The sequence below is a fragment of the Patagioenas fasciata genome, chromosome 5 (genome assembly GCF_037038585.1).
Source record: "Patagioenas fasciata isolate bPatFas1 chromosome 5, bPatFas1.hap1, whole genome shotgun sequence".
Lineage (NCBI taxonomy): Eukaryota > Metazoa > Chordata > Aves > Columbiformes > Columbidae > Patagioenas > Patagioenas fasciata.
The window spans coordinates 38,871,751-38,885,782 of NC_092524.1; the positions used below are offsets into that span (position 1 = coordinate 38,871,751).

Sequence of the window (14,032 nt, forward strand, 5' to 3'; positions counted from 1 at the left end):
ACTTTGTATAATAGTATACCATACATCTAGATAACAGCTTTCATCATCAATGATCTAAAGTGCTTTGCAAGGTACATACTTCAGAAATTGCTTCTAAATGGAGTCATTCTGGTGGCAGCTCTTTAATGATACCCATTATTGTATAAAGCAGTAGAGTAGGAAAAAATAGACAACTATTGTGATCAGTACAAAAAAACCCCAAACCACAGTAATTAAGAGTAGTAAAAAATGTGATCACTCAAAATTTTCCAGTGTTCCTTCACTTTCAGAAGTCATCGTTTTGGTTTTTCCTATTTACTTTGTATGTTAAGACCTTTTGACCACTTAGTCTCAGATCCTACTAGGACATTTATTTGGTTGAAGAAGATGTCAGCTCTTGAAACAGCTGTTCCTGAATGGTTTTTTGTCCAAGTACAGAGTTCTGACAGTTATTTGATTTATTCCTGAGAAGTGAATATTTAACAGCCGTGAGCTGGTAAAACTCCTGAAGTAAAAAATCTAAAACAGGAACACAGAGGGGCAAGTTAAAGAAATTATTGAATGTTAGTAGGCCTTGCTTTTTTACCAAGAAAAATAAATCAAAATGTAGACATTGTACAGAATATTTTGTGATGGATCAAAAGGTACAACATCAAAGACGTTCTCTAAGTCTGAGTTTTCTTTATATCTCCATTCTTTTTAATTCTTACCTTTGTGGGTCACACACACAGAATGTGATTCAGAAAAAGAGGTTTTTTTATTATGGAAAACAGTCTATGTCCCTTCCAGTACTTTGAAAAATTAATTTGTGTTTAATAGGTATCTACAAAGATAACTTCTGAATCACAGGTGATCTTTTTGTACTATTTCATTACCATGGACCCACATGTTTACTTCACTAGTTAGTGGAATTTCTAACAAAGGAAAACAACAGCTATTCCGATTTACATGCATTGAAAAGGCAATCGGCCTTATTTTTCCACAAACATGGAAACCAGTTGCCCAGAGTAAGAGAACATTCTGAATGTGTTTTCATTATGATAGAAATGATTTTATATACAGTGCAACTAGTTTCTAAGGGACACATGTTATATTTAAAAAAAAAAAAAAGCCTTGGTGTCATAACAGTACTTTATTAAAAATATTTTTACACTCTTTCTTCTTTTCTTCAGGTTTAGATCCAGATAAACATCTAGGAAAATCTCTGGATCAAATGGAGCCTTATCTTTTGGAGGTGAGTATTACTTAAAGGCTACTTATACAGGTAAAGTTGCAATTAGAAGGTAACATAGGCAGAAATCGAGTAAACTTAATGGAAAATTACTTAGTTACTTTCAGAAATCAGGTGGTAAGCCAAGGCACATAGACTGTGAACCTCTGATATGCCCTTTCAACATGAAAATAATTATTTCCGGAGGTAGTTCACAAGTGGTGCCAGCATCTTTAAAACCAACTAAAGACAGGAAATCTCAACATTAAGGGGACAGTAACTTGTACATCAATTTAATAAAGCTAAATAATTGCATGCAAGTTAGAGACTTTCAGAGCAAGGAATGGTAGTGGCAAAATCATAGGTGATATAAAACTTCCCCACAGCTATGCCCATCTGAAGGTTTCCTACCATTTTTGTCACCATCAGACTGCATAAAGTATGGCCTTTCAAATATGGAACAAGATGTTTATTCCAGAGGATGTGCAAAGGGTTTTGTAGTCCTCAAAGCATGAAAATGCTTGTAGGCAGAGCTAATAGATTTATTTAAAGAAAAAATTCCTTAACTAGAGAAAAAAAAGACCAGATTTTTGTACATGAGTGTTCTTTGGGTTTGAAGTAGAAGCATCAAATGTCAAGCTTAGGTTCAGTTTAAGAATAACAGTTTTAAAACCCCACAATTATTTACACATTCAACTAGTAAGAGAGTCTTGCTGCAAGTTTTCTCAGTATAAGCTGTCTAAATTTGCACAAAACCATCTCCTAAAAATATTTTATGTTATTATTATGTGTAGTTACGTTTCAGCCTGGCTTTGTAAGCAGTTATTCTGAAACAATTAAGGGTGTGGCAAACTTGCAGAAGACAAAGTAACCAGAATTTGTTTTTAGGAATCTTTTGCTGCTGAAAGATAGCAAAGTTAAATTGGAGTTATATCTTCAGTTTAACTTCATTTTGTTAGTCATTTACATGGCTGTAGAGAAGAGGATAGATCATTGGTACTTGGCAGAGCTGAAGAGAAAGAAAGTTTGTCCATAACATTCAAACTGTCTGGCCGCCTCTTAGCTTGAAATTTGTTCCGTCTGTTTCAGAGCTGAAGAATCTGCCCAGAAACCTTTTCCCTGCCCTCCTACATAAACTAGTTGATGTAAAAATCCCCTCCGTTATCTCTTTTTGTAAGTCTTGCTTCTCTCATATCTTCAAATCATCTAAACTACAGCAACAATGCAAAAATACCAGGAGGTAGAAAGGAGAGGCATTTTCTTCTGCTCCAGAAAGAGCAAATGAAGGGAAGCAGGGAAATAAATATATTCCTAAATACTTTTAGAATGGGTAGAAAAGCAGTGGCAGAGATATACAGTAGGAGTACACACACAAAAAATATTTATATATATATGTAAATACATATGCATTAACTAGATATAAAATATTTGTTCATACTGTGTCATTAGCATATGTTTTATTTCATAGGGTGATAATAATGCTGGGTATAAAACAATAAGTAGTTGCTAAATCTGGAGATATCCAAAAATAGTTAGAAGAGGGAGTGGATTTATCCTTTCTGAAAAGTATAGATTGGATTTCTACAGGAAAAGCATCAGTGAGCTTGTGGATTAGGCAATATGATGTAACTGATCACTGAGCTAACTTTGAATTGGAAGCTGTATGGAGATGGCTGTTTGGCTGAACCAATAAGCCGCTGAGAACCAGAGCCCACACCTTTCAGGTCACCACTTGTGAACGTGGTCAGACAGCTACCAGGAGCTGGACTGTGAAGTTGGATTCATGCTGTGCCAACATGCCTGGCTGTGCTCCACGTTTGTGTTGTAGGCCTGCTCTGCCACTGGTGTGCTGTAAACTGAAAGAGAGTAACATTACTGGGGAAAAGCAGTTTTACTGACATGTGGAGTCATGTTCTGCATGTAGTGTAGAAATGGCTACTGACTGATAAATTCCCAAAAATGTTGTTTGGGAGATCTTTACGGTCATGGGTAAATAATACACAGTTTAAGAGAACAATAAACATTTAAGTGCTCCTCCCCCACGTTGTTGCTGCAGATCACTTAAGCAATGTTTCTGTTTGTCAGAGCTGTTTCTTTCAAATCTTAGTGACAGCTAAGGAGGGATAAAACTTTGTGATCCTGAAACAATGAACAACTTACTATGGAACAGATTCAACGTCAGCTTTAATACCAATTCTGTACTGATCAGTCACATTTGGATGAATTAATATTTATGTAAGACTAGTGAAACAAACCAAAAGCAGGAAAGTACAGCTCCTTCGTTTGCAGAAAATTTCTGTTACCAAAATTCAAGTTGCAGCTTCAATGGAGCTGCAGACAGGTAGCTTCTCACCTCAGTTGAATCAGTAGTCTTGACTTTGCTTGAAACTGTAGCAGCAAGTATTGCAATTTTAGTTATGTTAATAGACTATGACTAAAATAAGAAGTATTCTTCTCCATTTAAATTTGCCATCATTCATTTTAAAAATAAAATAACAAACCTGTCATTTTGGGAAATTAAATGTTTTCTTCCTGATGTTTGATAGCTCAAGTTAAAGTGATTCTTACTTGGTTTCACTGAAACTCTTAGAGTTATGGTTTAATACTTATCAAACCCCACATTTGCAGGTTTTATCTTTTATTGCTACAACAATAAGCACAACAACGACTGCATAGCTTAAGGTGTAGAACTAGTAGGGCATTCTGACCCTACTGGGAAATGGTCATCAGGCCATTGCAGGGGAGACTGCATGACTGATATTTGTTCTTGTATCTATTTCTTGTGCATATGTGTGCTATGAAAGTCAAAGTCAGTAAAAATAAACTGTTTTACTGGATAGTTAGTTGGCTTTAAGGCCTAATAAAACCAAATCATTAACTATAAACTGAAGAGAAATGCTTTTTATGATGTGAAAAATACTCTTTCAAATCCAATGAAGTCTTCAACATCACACGTTCTGGTAGACAGAAAGTGAGAGTAAGGAGTTCATACTTTTTAGTAAGGAGGACAGGCAAAATTTAGTATTCTCACCATACCAGAGCAAACACTATAATAAATTCATTTTTGACATTGCAGATCCCCCAAACTACCACAGCTTTACATAGTCTTCTATCTTTGATTTATGTTGATTATCTAAGCAGTAGTTTCAAATTTTACAACAATTTCCTTGAAATTTGTTTTTCTTGTTGTTTTTTGCTAATTTATGCTTTTTCCTATTCTTATGGAATTCTCTTTTGGGTTCTCCATTGACATCTAATGTTATTTGTAATACATAGCTGTTTATTCAGCTAGGTGGAGGATTTTTCATTACAACATTTTCCTATTGTGATGTGCAGGTTTGCGAGAATTTTTGCAATTTTGTTTAAAATTAATTAAATATTGTTTTCCATGTTCCTCAGTTGTGTTGAAAACTGACTTTTATCTTCATTAGTTCAGTGCCCAGAAAAATACCAGGGTTGAATGTAAGAGGCTCTTTGATATTGAACCACAACATGCATGACACGAGTCATTTGGGATTAGTAGGGAATAACCCACTTTACATTTGTCAAGGATTCATAGTGTTCAACGTCTCTGATGCAGCAGATCAGGAATTAGGACCTTACTTCTTTTTATACTAGGAGTTTACCTTAAGGAAATGACAATAAAATAAAAATCAACTTGTATTAGTATAATGTGCCAATTAGTATTTGTCTTGTGGATATACAAGAAATATGCATGAAGTAATGATTTTCTGTTTAGAAAAATCTCTTGTTGAGGCATTATGTCAATGTTAATGGAAAAACAGCCAAACAAACATGAAAATCAAACCCATTATCCAGCCCTGATTTCATCCACTGAATTATTTAACTTTGGAAAACACTGTCACCTAACTTTTCAGTCTTCTGATTTAGTTTAATTTGTTTGCAATAGAAGTGATAATAATTGCTGACATAAAGGTAGAGGTGATTTTGCTGCTGTAGCAGCAGAAGAATAGTGAAACCTTGAGTGGGAAAAACTTTGATTCATTTTGCAATTTTTTTCTGAGTTTACATACAGAAGTTTGAGCTTATGACTACAGTGATGATCTGCAATGCATGCTTACATAAGGGGTGTATTTTACTGGCTGAGGACATGGGCACTGTGGCAAGGCAAGTTCTAGAATTATTTCTTTTTTCTAAATGACAGGTCTTTGATTAATTATTGACAAATGGTTGCTACATAATTGCTAAATTATTAAATTGCTCTCATGTCCCACTGTTTCCTATATACCAGGAGCTCTAGCTTTTTACCCTAAAGAATTTGTTGGCAACTTGCCAAATCTCAGGGGCTGCTCACACTCTCCTTAGAATTTATGAATAGAATGGTAAATGCATATTATGGTAATATTGGCTGTACTTCTCTCTCTGCTAATGGACAGTAAGAAAATGTATAGTCATTTGTATGCTTGCCTTAGAAACTGATGAGTACTTCTTGATGTAAAGAACATTTTTTGTTACTACAGAGAATTTACTAAGTGTTGCAAGTTCTGTCTGAGAACAAAGTCTTCACTTGAAATTGGAAGCACTTGCATTCGTATCTTTTATCTTTGATTACTAAACTTAAATGAGAAAGTCAGCTTTAATCCTTATATTTCATTCCCAAGGTAGGAAGAGACTGTTCTTTGGGTAGTGTTTGGGCTAATTCCTTATATACCTTGTGTCTCATGTATTTGAGTTAGGATTAATTTTGTGTGGTCTAAAAGAAATTTTCATCATATTTTGTTTGGATTTTGAATTAGACTTGCATATTTAGTTAAGTGTAACTTGTTAATTTTCTGTTTTCTTGCTCATCCAAACTAGAAGAGAAATTTAGCAATCATAATATTTTTATTAGAACAGGGTGTCAAACTCATTTTCACCAGGGGCCACATCAGCCTTGTGCTTGCTTTCAAAGGGCCAAATGTAATTCTGGATGGTATAAATGTAACTACTCCTACTACTACTCCCCTGGATTAGAGTCTAAGCTGACATATTGTTATGAATGTAACATCTCGCAAAAAAAAATAATTGGCATTTGAAAAATGTTAATATTCTAAATGACTAAAAGGTAAAGTTCTGATGTCATTGATGACATTTTAAAAATATTGCTGACTTTATTAAATCAACATTAAGGATCTGTTCTATGAGCTGCTGAATATACTCAGTTCCTCTTGACATTAGTGGGAACTGAAAATTCTTTAGCACCTGGTGTAATTGGTGTAAAGAATGATCTTGAAGCCAGTGACATTGAAAATGAGGATTTCCCACAACAAAGATGGGAAGTAGTCTCACATCTTTTGAGTATTTGATGTTAATTGCCAATAATTATTCTAGGCAATGATGGTTCCAAGCAGAGCTACCAGTTTTGAAAGTGACTTGTGAACAGCTATGCCATATATTCACTGTGGAAAGGTTACAGTTAGAAAAATCTTTCCTGGTTTTCACTCTTTCATTTTTTTTAATAGTTTTCTTTAGGGTTTTTTTTTGTCAGTGGAAGCTACAACGAGAGGAAGAGTGAAAGGTTTTGACCAGCTGTTTTATAGGTTGTCCATTCTTGTTGCATCAACATTAATTATTCTTGATGTGTTTGTCCTGTAGAAACCTTGTTGCCATTGTTGACAGATGGAGTTCTCTTTTATGTCAGGAGTGTGATTTTTTAATGAGCACTTGATTAAAGGTTTTGTTCTGCTCCTTTTCTTTGAAAGAAAATGTGAAAGTAAAAATGAAAAATGTCTCTCATAACAAGATGTTGAAAAATGATTCAATACATGTTCCAAAAGAGATTTAGATTCTACACCACCAGACAGCTAAATGGTCATGTAGGGCGTTACCAAGGTATTGTTTTCTCAAAACATTTATACTTTTCTCCGAAATAAAGGCTAAAGGGGATTCAGGCCTTCGTTTAATTAACTGAATTTTAAATTTAAAATGTGGACTTCAATTTTTTTAAAACATTCAAGTTCCATGCCTTTGTTCTTTCACACCCAATTTTGAATTTTTATTTTTTTTTAGCTAAGATGATGGCTGAAGTTCTAAACAGTCTTTTAAGTTTTACAATATAAAATTTTGAAAGGGAACTGTAAATTAACACAATCTATAAATTCGTCTTCAACAACAAAAATACAGCATCATTTTAAGATATCAAATAGACTTCCTATACAAATATTCTGGTCACAATATAAAAAATTGAACCTATGATACATAAATTAGCCAGTCTTATGCTTGCCCAAAACTAGACAACAGATTTGGAATTATTTTCTAGCCCTTAGACAGACTTTTTCTAACATTGTCCTGCTTGTTGTGGAGAACTGCATTGCTAGTTCTACTGCAGAAGCATATGGGTGGATGTCTGTTTCTCTAAGGCATAAGCCTAAGGGCGTTAGATAAATATTCCAAATACTAACATTGACGGTAGCAATGGAGTTGAGGACTGCAGTTCAGCTTCTCAGGAACTACTTGAAGGAAAGTGTTAATGCTTGCTTAATGTGAAAAAACCTGGGCAGGACTTGGCTTGAGGCAACTACTACTGGGACACTTTAGAAGGTGATATAATCTGCTGATGAGGAGACTAATTTCTCCTGCAGAAAATGGGAGAGTGTCCCCATGCTCAGGCATGGTACAGATGCTTGATTACTACCCATCAGTACAGTATATTAATACAGAATTACAGGGAACTATTCAGCAGTTATGTGCTCCTTATTCCAGCAAAAGGACTTTGGTTCCTACTCCACAGCTTCTCATTTACAAAGCAAGGAATAATTAAGAGAGTCATATCTCTGATTTTGAATGTGTTGGTTTAGGTAGTTATGTGTTTTAGTGGGATATCCAGAGCTTCATGTTGATTTAGAAAGTATATTCAGTACAATGTATAAAGGAAAGAGCATGTTGCTGCCTCTTTAGATCTTGCTTTAGTCTTTTGCTTTTGACTTAGAAAACTCTCATTAATTCTGGTTTTTAGAATTTTTTAATAAAATATTTACCAAAATATAGAATCCAGTTGTTGAATCTGTTGCCAAATATTGTGTTCATTGTATACATCTATGTGAATTGCTGCTTCTTGTGTTGATTTACAGTACAAGTTTCTCACATAAGTGAACTAATAATATCTATCCTAAAGAAAGACAGACAAATATAAGAGTCTGAACAACCTTTCAAGTCCACTGTGGAAGAAAGGCTAGGAAGTCTTTCTTTTATCTGAATGTTACAGTGCCAGTTCTACTTAAAATAAAATACATTGGTAATTTTTAGGTTATTGTAATAGACATACAGAAAAAAAAACAAAGAATCCTCTTTATGATATTTGGGTTTTTTTCAGCCTTTTAATGGGTAGTGTTTTAGAAAGTGCACACTGAAATTTTCAGCAAAATATATTTAACAGACTGCTTTAGTGTAATACTTATGCATTTTAATTTCCCTTTTGTGTTAGCTTTCGAAGAAATACGGAGTCCATGTTTGTGGAGAAGGTGGAGAATATGAAACATTCACTCTGGACTGCCCTCTGTTTAAGAAGAAAATAGTTGTGTAAGAAACAGTTTCTTCTCTTTCCTTCTTTTAAAGCAATGGGAACATATTCACATTTACCTTGGGGCAACTTTTCTTGGCGGAGGTAAAATGTGTCCTCTAAGTTCACAAACACTCACTTTGTTTAACACTGGAGGAGTCCTCTGAAAACCTAAATCAATACCTGACAAGATGAGGCCTTCATAGAGGGCTATAAACTTCTTAAACGTTTGCACTTTCGTTTACTTGCTGATTATGGCCTGCAGTAAAACTGGTACCTACACATTGACACTTTTATCCTTTCATGAAGTGCGAATTGCCTGTAATATTTGTCTTTCATTACAGCTACATTTGATAAACTGCCACATCAGTAGCCTGTGGTTTCCATTAACTATGTGTATATGTGCGTGTGTTTTAATTTTAACAGCTTAGAATGATAATGATAAACATTCTTCTTCAATTATTAGAGGATATTTTAAGTACAAACTTTGCATGAGTCCATCTCATTTACCTGGAGAAGTTTATTCCTTTAACATAAATTGCTAAAATCTGCATAGTGGGATATGGAAAATATTTGTGTCATGATGCAAGTTTCTTATTAGTCAGTTAAACAGCTAAGCCTACTTGGTTTGAGTGAGATATTTTGGGTGCTGTTCCTTTTCTTAACCAAGTAAACAGACTAGTAATCATGTACTGGTGACAGTCATCTTAGGGAAGGTCAAAATTATGGAGCTTATAGACATGACTAAGGCTTTCATGGTGAAGGTCTATTAATTTCATTTTTCTGTAAGACTAGATCTGTCCATATAAGAGACAGAGAACCAAGAGCTTGTAACGTTTTCATTGCATGGCATTTGGGAGAAGAAGAGCAATAGACAAACTGGTAAAAGGGGTGGCAGCTACTCTGTCAGATGTCTGCTGAACAATTGGTTGACTGGAAGGTATGTCCTCCAGAGTGAACTAAACTAGAGAATTTAAGCCTGGAGATACCTTCTGTGCAGGAAAGCTACGGAATTCTTTAGTAAGAAGAAGATTCAAAAAGCGACAATGTCGAATCTTTAGATGGGATTTAAGTTCATGGATGGAATTATGGGCCAGGAAGTGAGACTCTTGGAGAAGATTCACTGAAGGGAACCAGGTGCTAGATAGAAGCCGTAGGTTGCGAGCCAACCTGCTAGCTACTAGGATTTGGAAAGATAAGCAGGAAGTTAGAATAAAATGTGTATGATGCTTAGGTACATCTTATCACAAATAAAATTGGGAACAAAGGACAAAACTCCCAATAACTCAGATAGAATCAGTCAGTCTCTTCTAGCAACAAGGAAATATTGTTAAATTGTTGCTGGAGCACAATTCGCTTTTGATTTTAAAATCTGATGTGATTTCTATTGAACCGGCAGATTCTTATCAATTCCAGTAGGTGTCAGAGGCAGAATTTTGTGAAGCTTTGTCATTTAGAGTAATACTACCCATAGCCAGATAAATGTGGTCTACTCAGCATTTATATTGCAACACTTGCATCAAAAATATACTTAAGCATAGGTAGATTTTAAGTGAGAGATTAAATGCACTTTTATCAGTTTTTACACTCTTTCTATTTATTTGAGGCTTTTCATGTTACAGATGAAATCTGGGAGTTCATTGGAATAGGATGCATAATTTTACAATGCTCCTTTTCAGAGCTCTTTTTTCATAGATACAACAGATTGGAAAAAATTATGTCAAATCTCTTGAGAAATTCTTGGTTGGTGTAGTGTGGAGAGAGATTTTTTTTCATTGTTGTTTTTTGTTTTGCATAGAATTCGAGGAACACTTTTATGAAAGTATATTGTGCCCTTGGTTTGGGGTCAACCAAATACCAGTTTAAGTAGAAGTATCTTATAACATATTTTAAATGTATATCTGGCTGTCAGTGGTTTAATGACCATTCAGGCAACTAGGAAAAGCTAAAACAGAGGTGGCCTGGCTGAATTGTCTTTATTTCTATAGGCAACACTCCAAATAATAATAAAACTTAACAATAAATGCACAAAAAAATACAGGAAAAGACAAATATATAAATCAATAGGTATTTAATAATAAATACATGTCGCAGCAGACTGTTAAAAAGTTACTCAATCAGGTCTAAATATACATTTTTGTAATGAAAACTTAATAACCACACTGGCATTGTGTGTCTCTGGCTTGATGAGCCCTGCTTAATTCTTACATTATTCGTGTCATACAGACATACCTTTTGGGGGGCTATTCATGTGAAATCTATTTGTGAACTTTTAAAGAAAAATATTTTATAGTTTCTTTGTCACTAAATAAGTTACAAGTATATTTTATGCTTTTCATTCTTGCTTCTCATATACACTGAATCCAAAGAGACTTCATAGTCATGTTGTTCATTGTGCTAGTATAGTTTCCAAATGTTTAGATAGCAATGGTTCTGGTATGCATCCTGATACAATTTTTGAAGCATCAATGAAGTTGTAAGAAATAACGTCTGGAGGTTAAAACCCGTCAGGATTTTCAAGATCCCTAAATTCCTAAACTCCTCCAAGGTGTCTTCATAGAGAAAGTTTCTGAGGAAGACACTGAAGATTACTCTTGCCTACAAAACAGGTGTGATGGATTAACCTTGACTGACTGCCAGGTGCCCGCCAAGCTCCTCTCTCTCCCCTTCCTCAGCAAGATGGGGAGAAAATAGAATGGAAAAGCTTGTAGGTGAAGATGAGCACAGAGTGATGACTTACCAGTTACTGTCATGGGCAAACCAGACTTAACTTGGGGAAAATTAAATTCATTTATTGCCAACTGAAAAAAATTAAGAGTAGGATAGTGAGAGACAAAGACAAAATTAAAAACACCACCTCTCCCAACCTGCTCTTCCCAAGCTTAACTTCACTCTTTTGTCCCTGATTCCACATCCTCACCACTGAGAAGTTTAAGGGGATGGGGCAACTATGTCTCTGCTGCTCTTTCCTCTTCACACTTTTCTCCTGCTCCTGCCTGGGTCTGTTCCATGGGCTACAGTCCTTCATTAACTGCTCCAGCGTGAGTCTTTCTCATGGGGCAGTTCTTCGGGAACTGCTCCAGCGCAGGTCCTTTCCATGGGCTACAGTTCTTCAGAACAGTCTGCTCCAGCATGGGTTGTCCACAGGGTCACTGTTCCTGTCAGAAAACCTGCTTCTGTGTGGGCTCCTCCCCTCTGGCCATGGTTACTACCAGGAGCCTGGTCCAGTATGGGGTCCTCCACAGGCTGCAGTGTGGATATTTCCTCTGATGTGGTCCTCCATGGGCGGCATGAGGCAACCTGCTTCACCATGGTCTTTTCCACAGGCTCTGTTGAACCTCTGCCATGTTGCTTGGAGCACCTCCTGCCACTCCTTCTTCACTGACCTTGGTGTCTGTGGGGCTGTTTCTCTCCTGTTTTTCTCACAACCACTGCAGAACATTTTTACCCTATTTAAAATATCAGAGAGGGACCACCAGTGTTGCTGGTGGGCTCTGGGGACTTGAGAGGTCAGACAATTATTATTAAAACAAACAAACAAACAAACAAAAGATAATTAGGACAATTTTTCAACTGTTCTTCGTCATTTTCCAAAGTCTTCTGAAAATGTTCCTGAACAAAATTCCTATGTTTCTATAATAATCAAACGTGAATCACCTCATGTAATCATGTTTCTACTCAAAATCCAGACTTTTAGCGTGAAATGGCCTTTATATAATTATCAGTGTCTTTCAAATCTCTTCTTTTCATGTTCTTTTTGTTGGTTGACTGGTTTTTGTTTTGGTTTGGTTTTTAACGGTTTCCTAAGCTGAATGTGACATGTAAGCTCATCATTTGATGCAAACAAAACTGTTCTGCTTTTTACCCTTTCATTATATTTATTATTGAACAGGACTGTAAATTTTATCAGATAGAACAATGATGTGTGTTTGGAGAGGCTGACAGAAAATGAAGTAGTTAGGAAAAAGTATTTTATGTTGATAGGTATTGTAATACTATTTTCAGCACCACATAATCTACCATCGTGACACATCAACTGAAAAATATTGACATATTAAACTAGATATCTGTTATGGTCCCATCAAATAGGCATGTGTTAGCTGTACATCATAGGAATGCACTTCATACAGAGAAGAAATATTTATGATCTCTTAATTTTTGTGGTACTTCTTGAGCAACAAATAAGTATTCAAAAATTCTACTGTGATTGAACAGTTAGGATAGGTATTGATGCTTAGCATCTGTTCTGCTGTACTAGTGAACTGGAAGGTGCAGGGATACAAGCAGAACTGCTTCTCTTACTTTGGAGTTAATTACATTTTTTAGAGTTCCTAGGTATTCTGTAAATTCTACAGAAACATATATTTAATAATGCAAAATTTTTTTTTCCTTTCTGTTAATTTAGTTTTAAGTAGTTAATGCAGCACTGAAAAGTACAAGACTTCTCCATGTAGAACTTGAACAGCAAGCAAGAGATGTTTATTGAGACTATCCTCAGATACTGAGAATACCCTCAGACACTGAGAATACCCAGGTACCAGGTGCTACTGGAGTCTTGGTGTCTGTTTTTTATTATTTCTAATTATGTATTTCTATTACTAAATATTTCCATAGTTATTTTCTACCTATTCCTGTTAAAATTAGAAGACACTATGATCATTTGAAAGAATTACTTTAATCTTAAGGGACTGTCTTTAAGATATCTTAAACGAATAAATAATTACTATTATCATAAGAGGTTTTTTATTTTTATTTTAAGTCCCGAACCACATTTTATAGTACTGATATTTCTGTTACTTTTACACTTTCATTAGGTCAGTAGGATCTGCCGAGACTTCAACTGTTTCCCTTTTGCATGGTTGTTATGTGACATTACTAGAAAACTACCTATCTCATCTCATTTAATACTGTGAAGGTGTCAAAGGCACTGTGCTTTCAAGTATTACCTGTGTGTCCTTAGCCTTATAACAATTTCCAGATTTTCTTATACTGCATCTGAGTTTCTCTGATGTTTTCTTTGAATTTCTCACCTTCTGATGTTTGTTTCCTAGAGCTACCTTTTTCTTAAGTAGTAAAACCATGCAGATGGGTATAACAGATACTGCCTCTTGTGAATCAGTGTGACAGATTGTGTCTGTAAAAATGAAAACTAAAATTAACTAATTTGGATCAGCACACACGAAGCTTATCATTGTTACCAACACATTTGGCATTAAGAAGTTGTGTCTAGTAGTCTTCAATATCAGATGCAAGATGGTTGAATCAGTCAGTTTCTCAGCATGAAATATTGTATGTTGTTAATACCTCAAGAACTAATCCCTGGAGTATTGATCAAGAAGAATGGA

At 35.3% G+C, this 14,032-nt stretch overlaps 1 protein-coding gene across 16 annotated transcripts in view; it reads left to right on the top strand.

Moving 5' to 3' along the window:
- DPH6 (diphthamine biosynthesis 6) overlaps nucleotides 1-14,032 on the top strand; it is a 205,680-nt gene that overhangs the window by 55,680 nt on the left and 135,968 nt on the right. For all 16 annotated transcript variants that reach the window (XR_011739369.1, XM_071809363.1, XM_071809354.1 and 13 more), the window contains 2 exons: nucleotides 1,152-1,213; nucleotides 8,613-8,707. Coding sequence is in view for 15 of the 16 variants with exons in the window: in XM_071809363.1 (XP_071665464.1) it covers nucleotides 1,152-1,213; nucleotides 8,613-8,707 (157 nt within the window). In the remaining variant the exon portion in view is untranslated. The remainder of the gene's footprint in view (nucleotides 1-1,151; nucleotides 1,214-8,612; nucleotides 8,708-14,032) is intronic.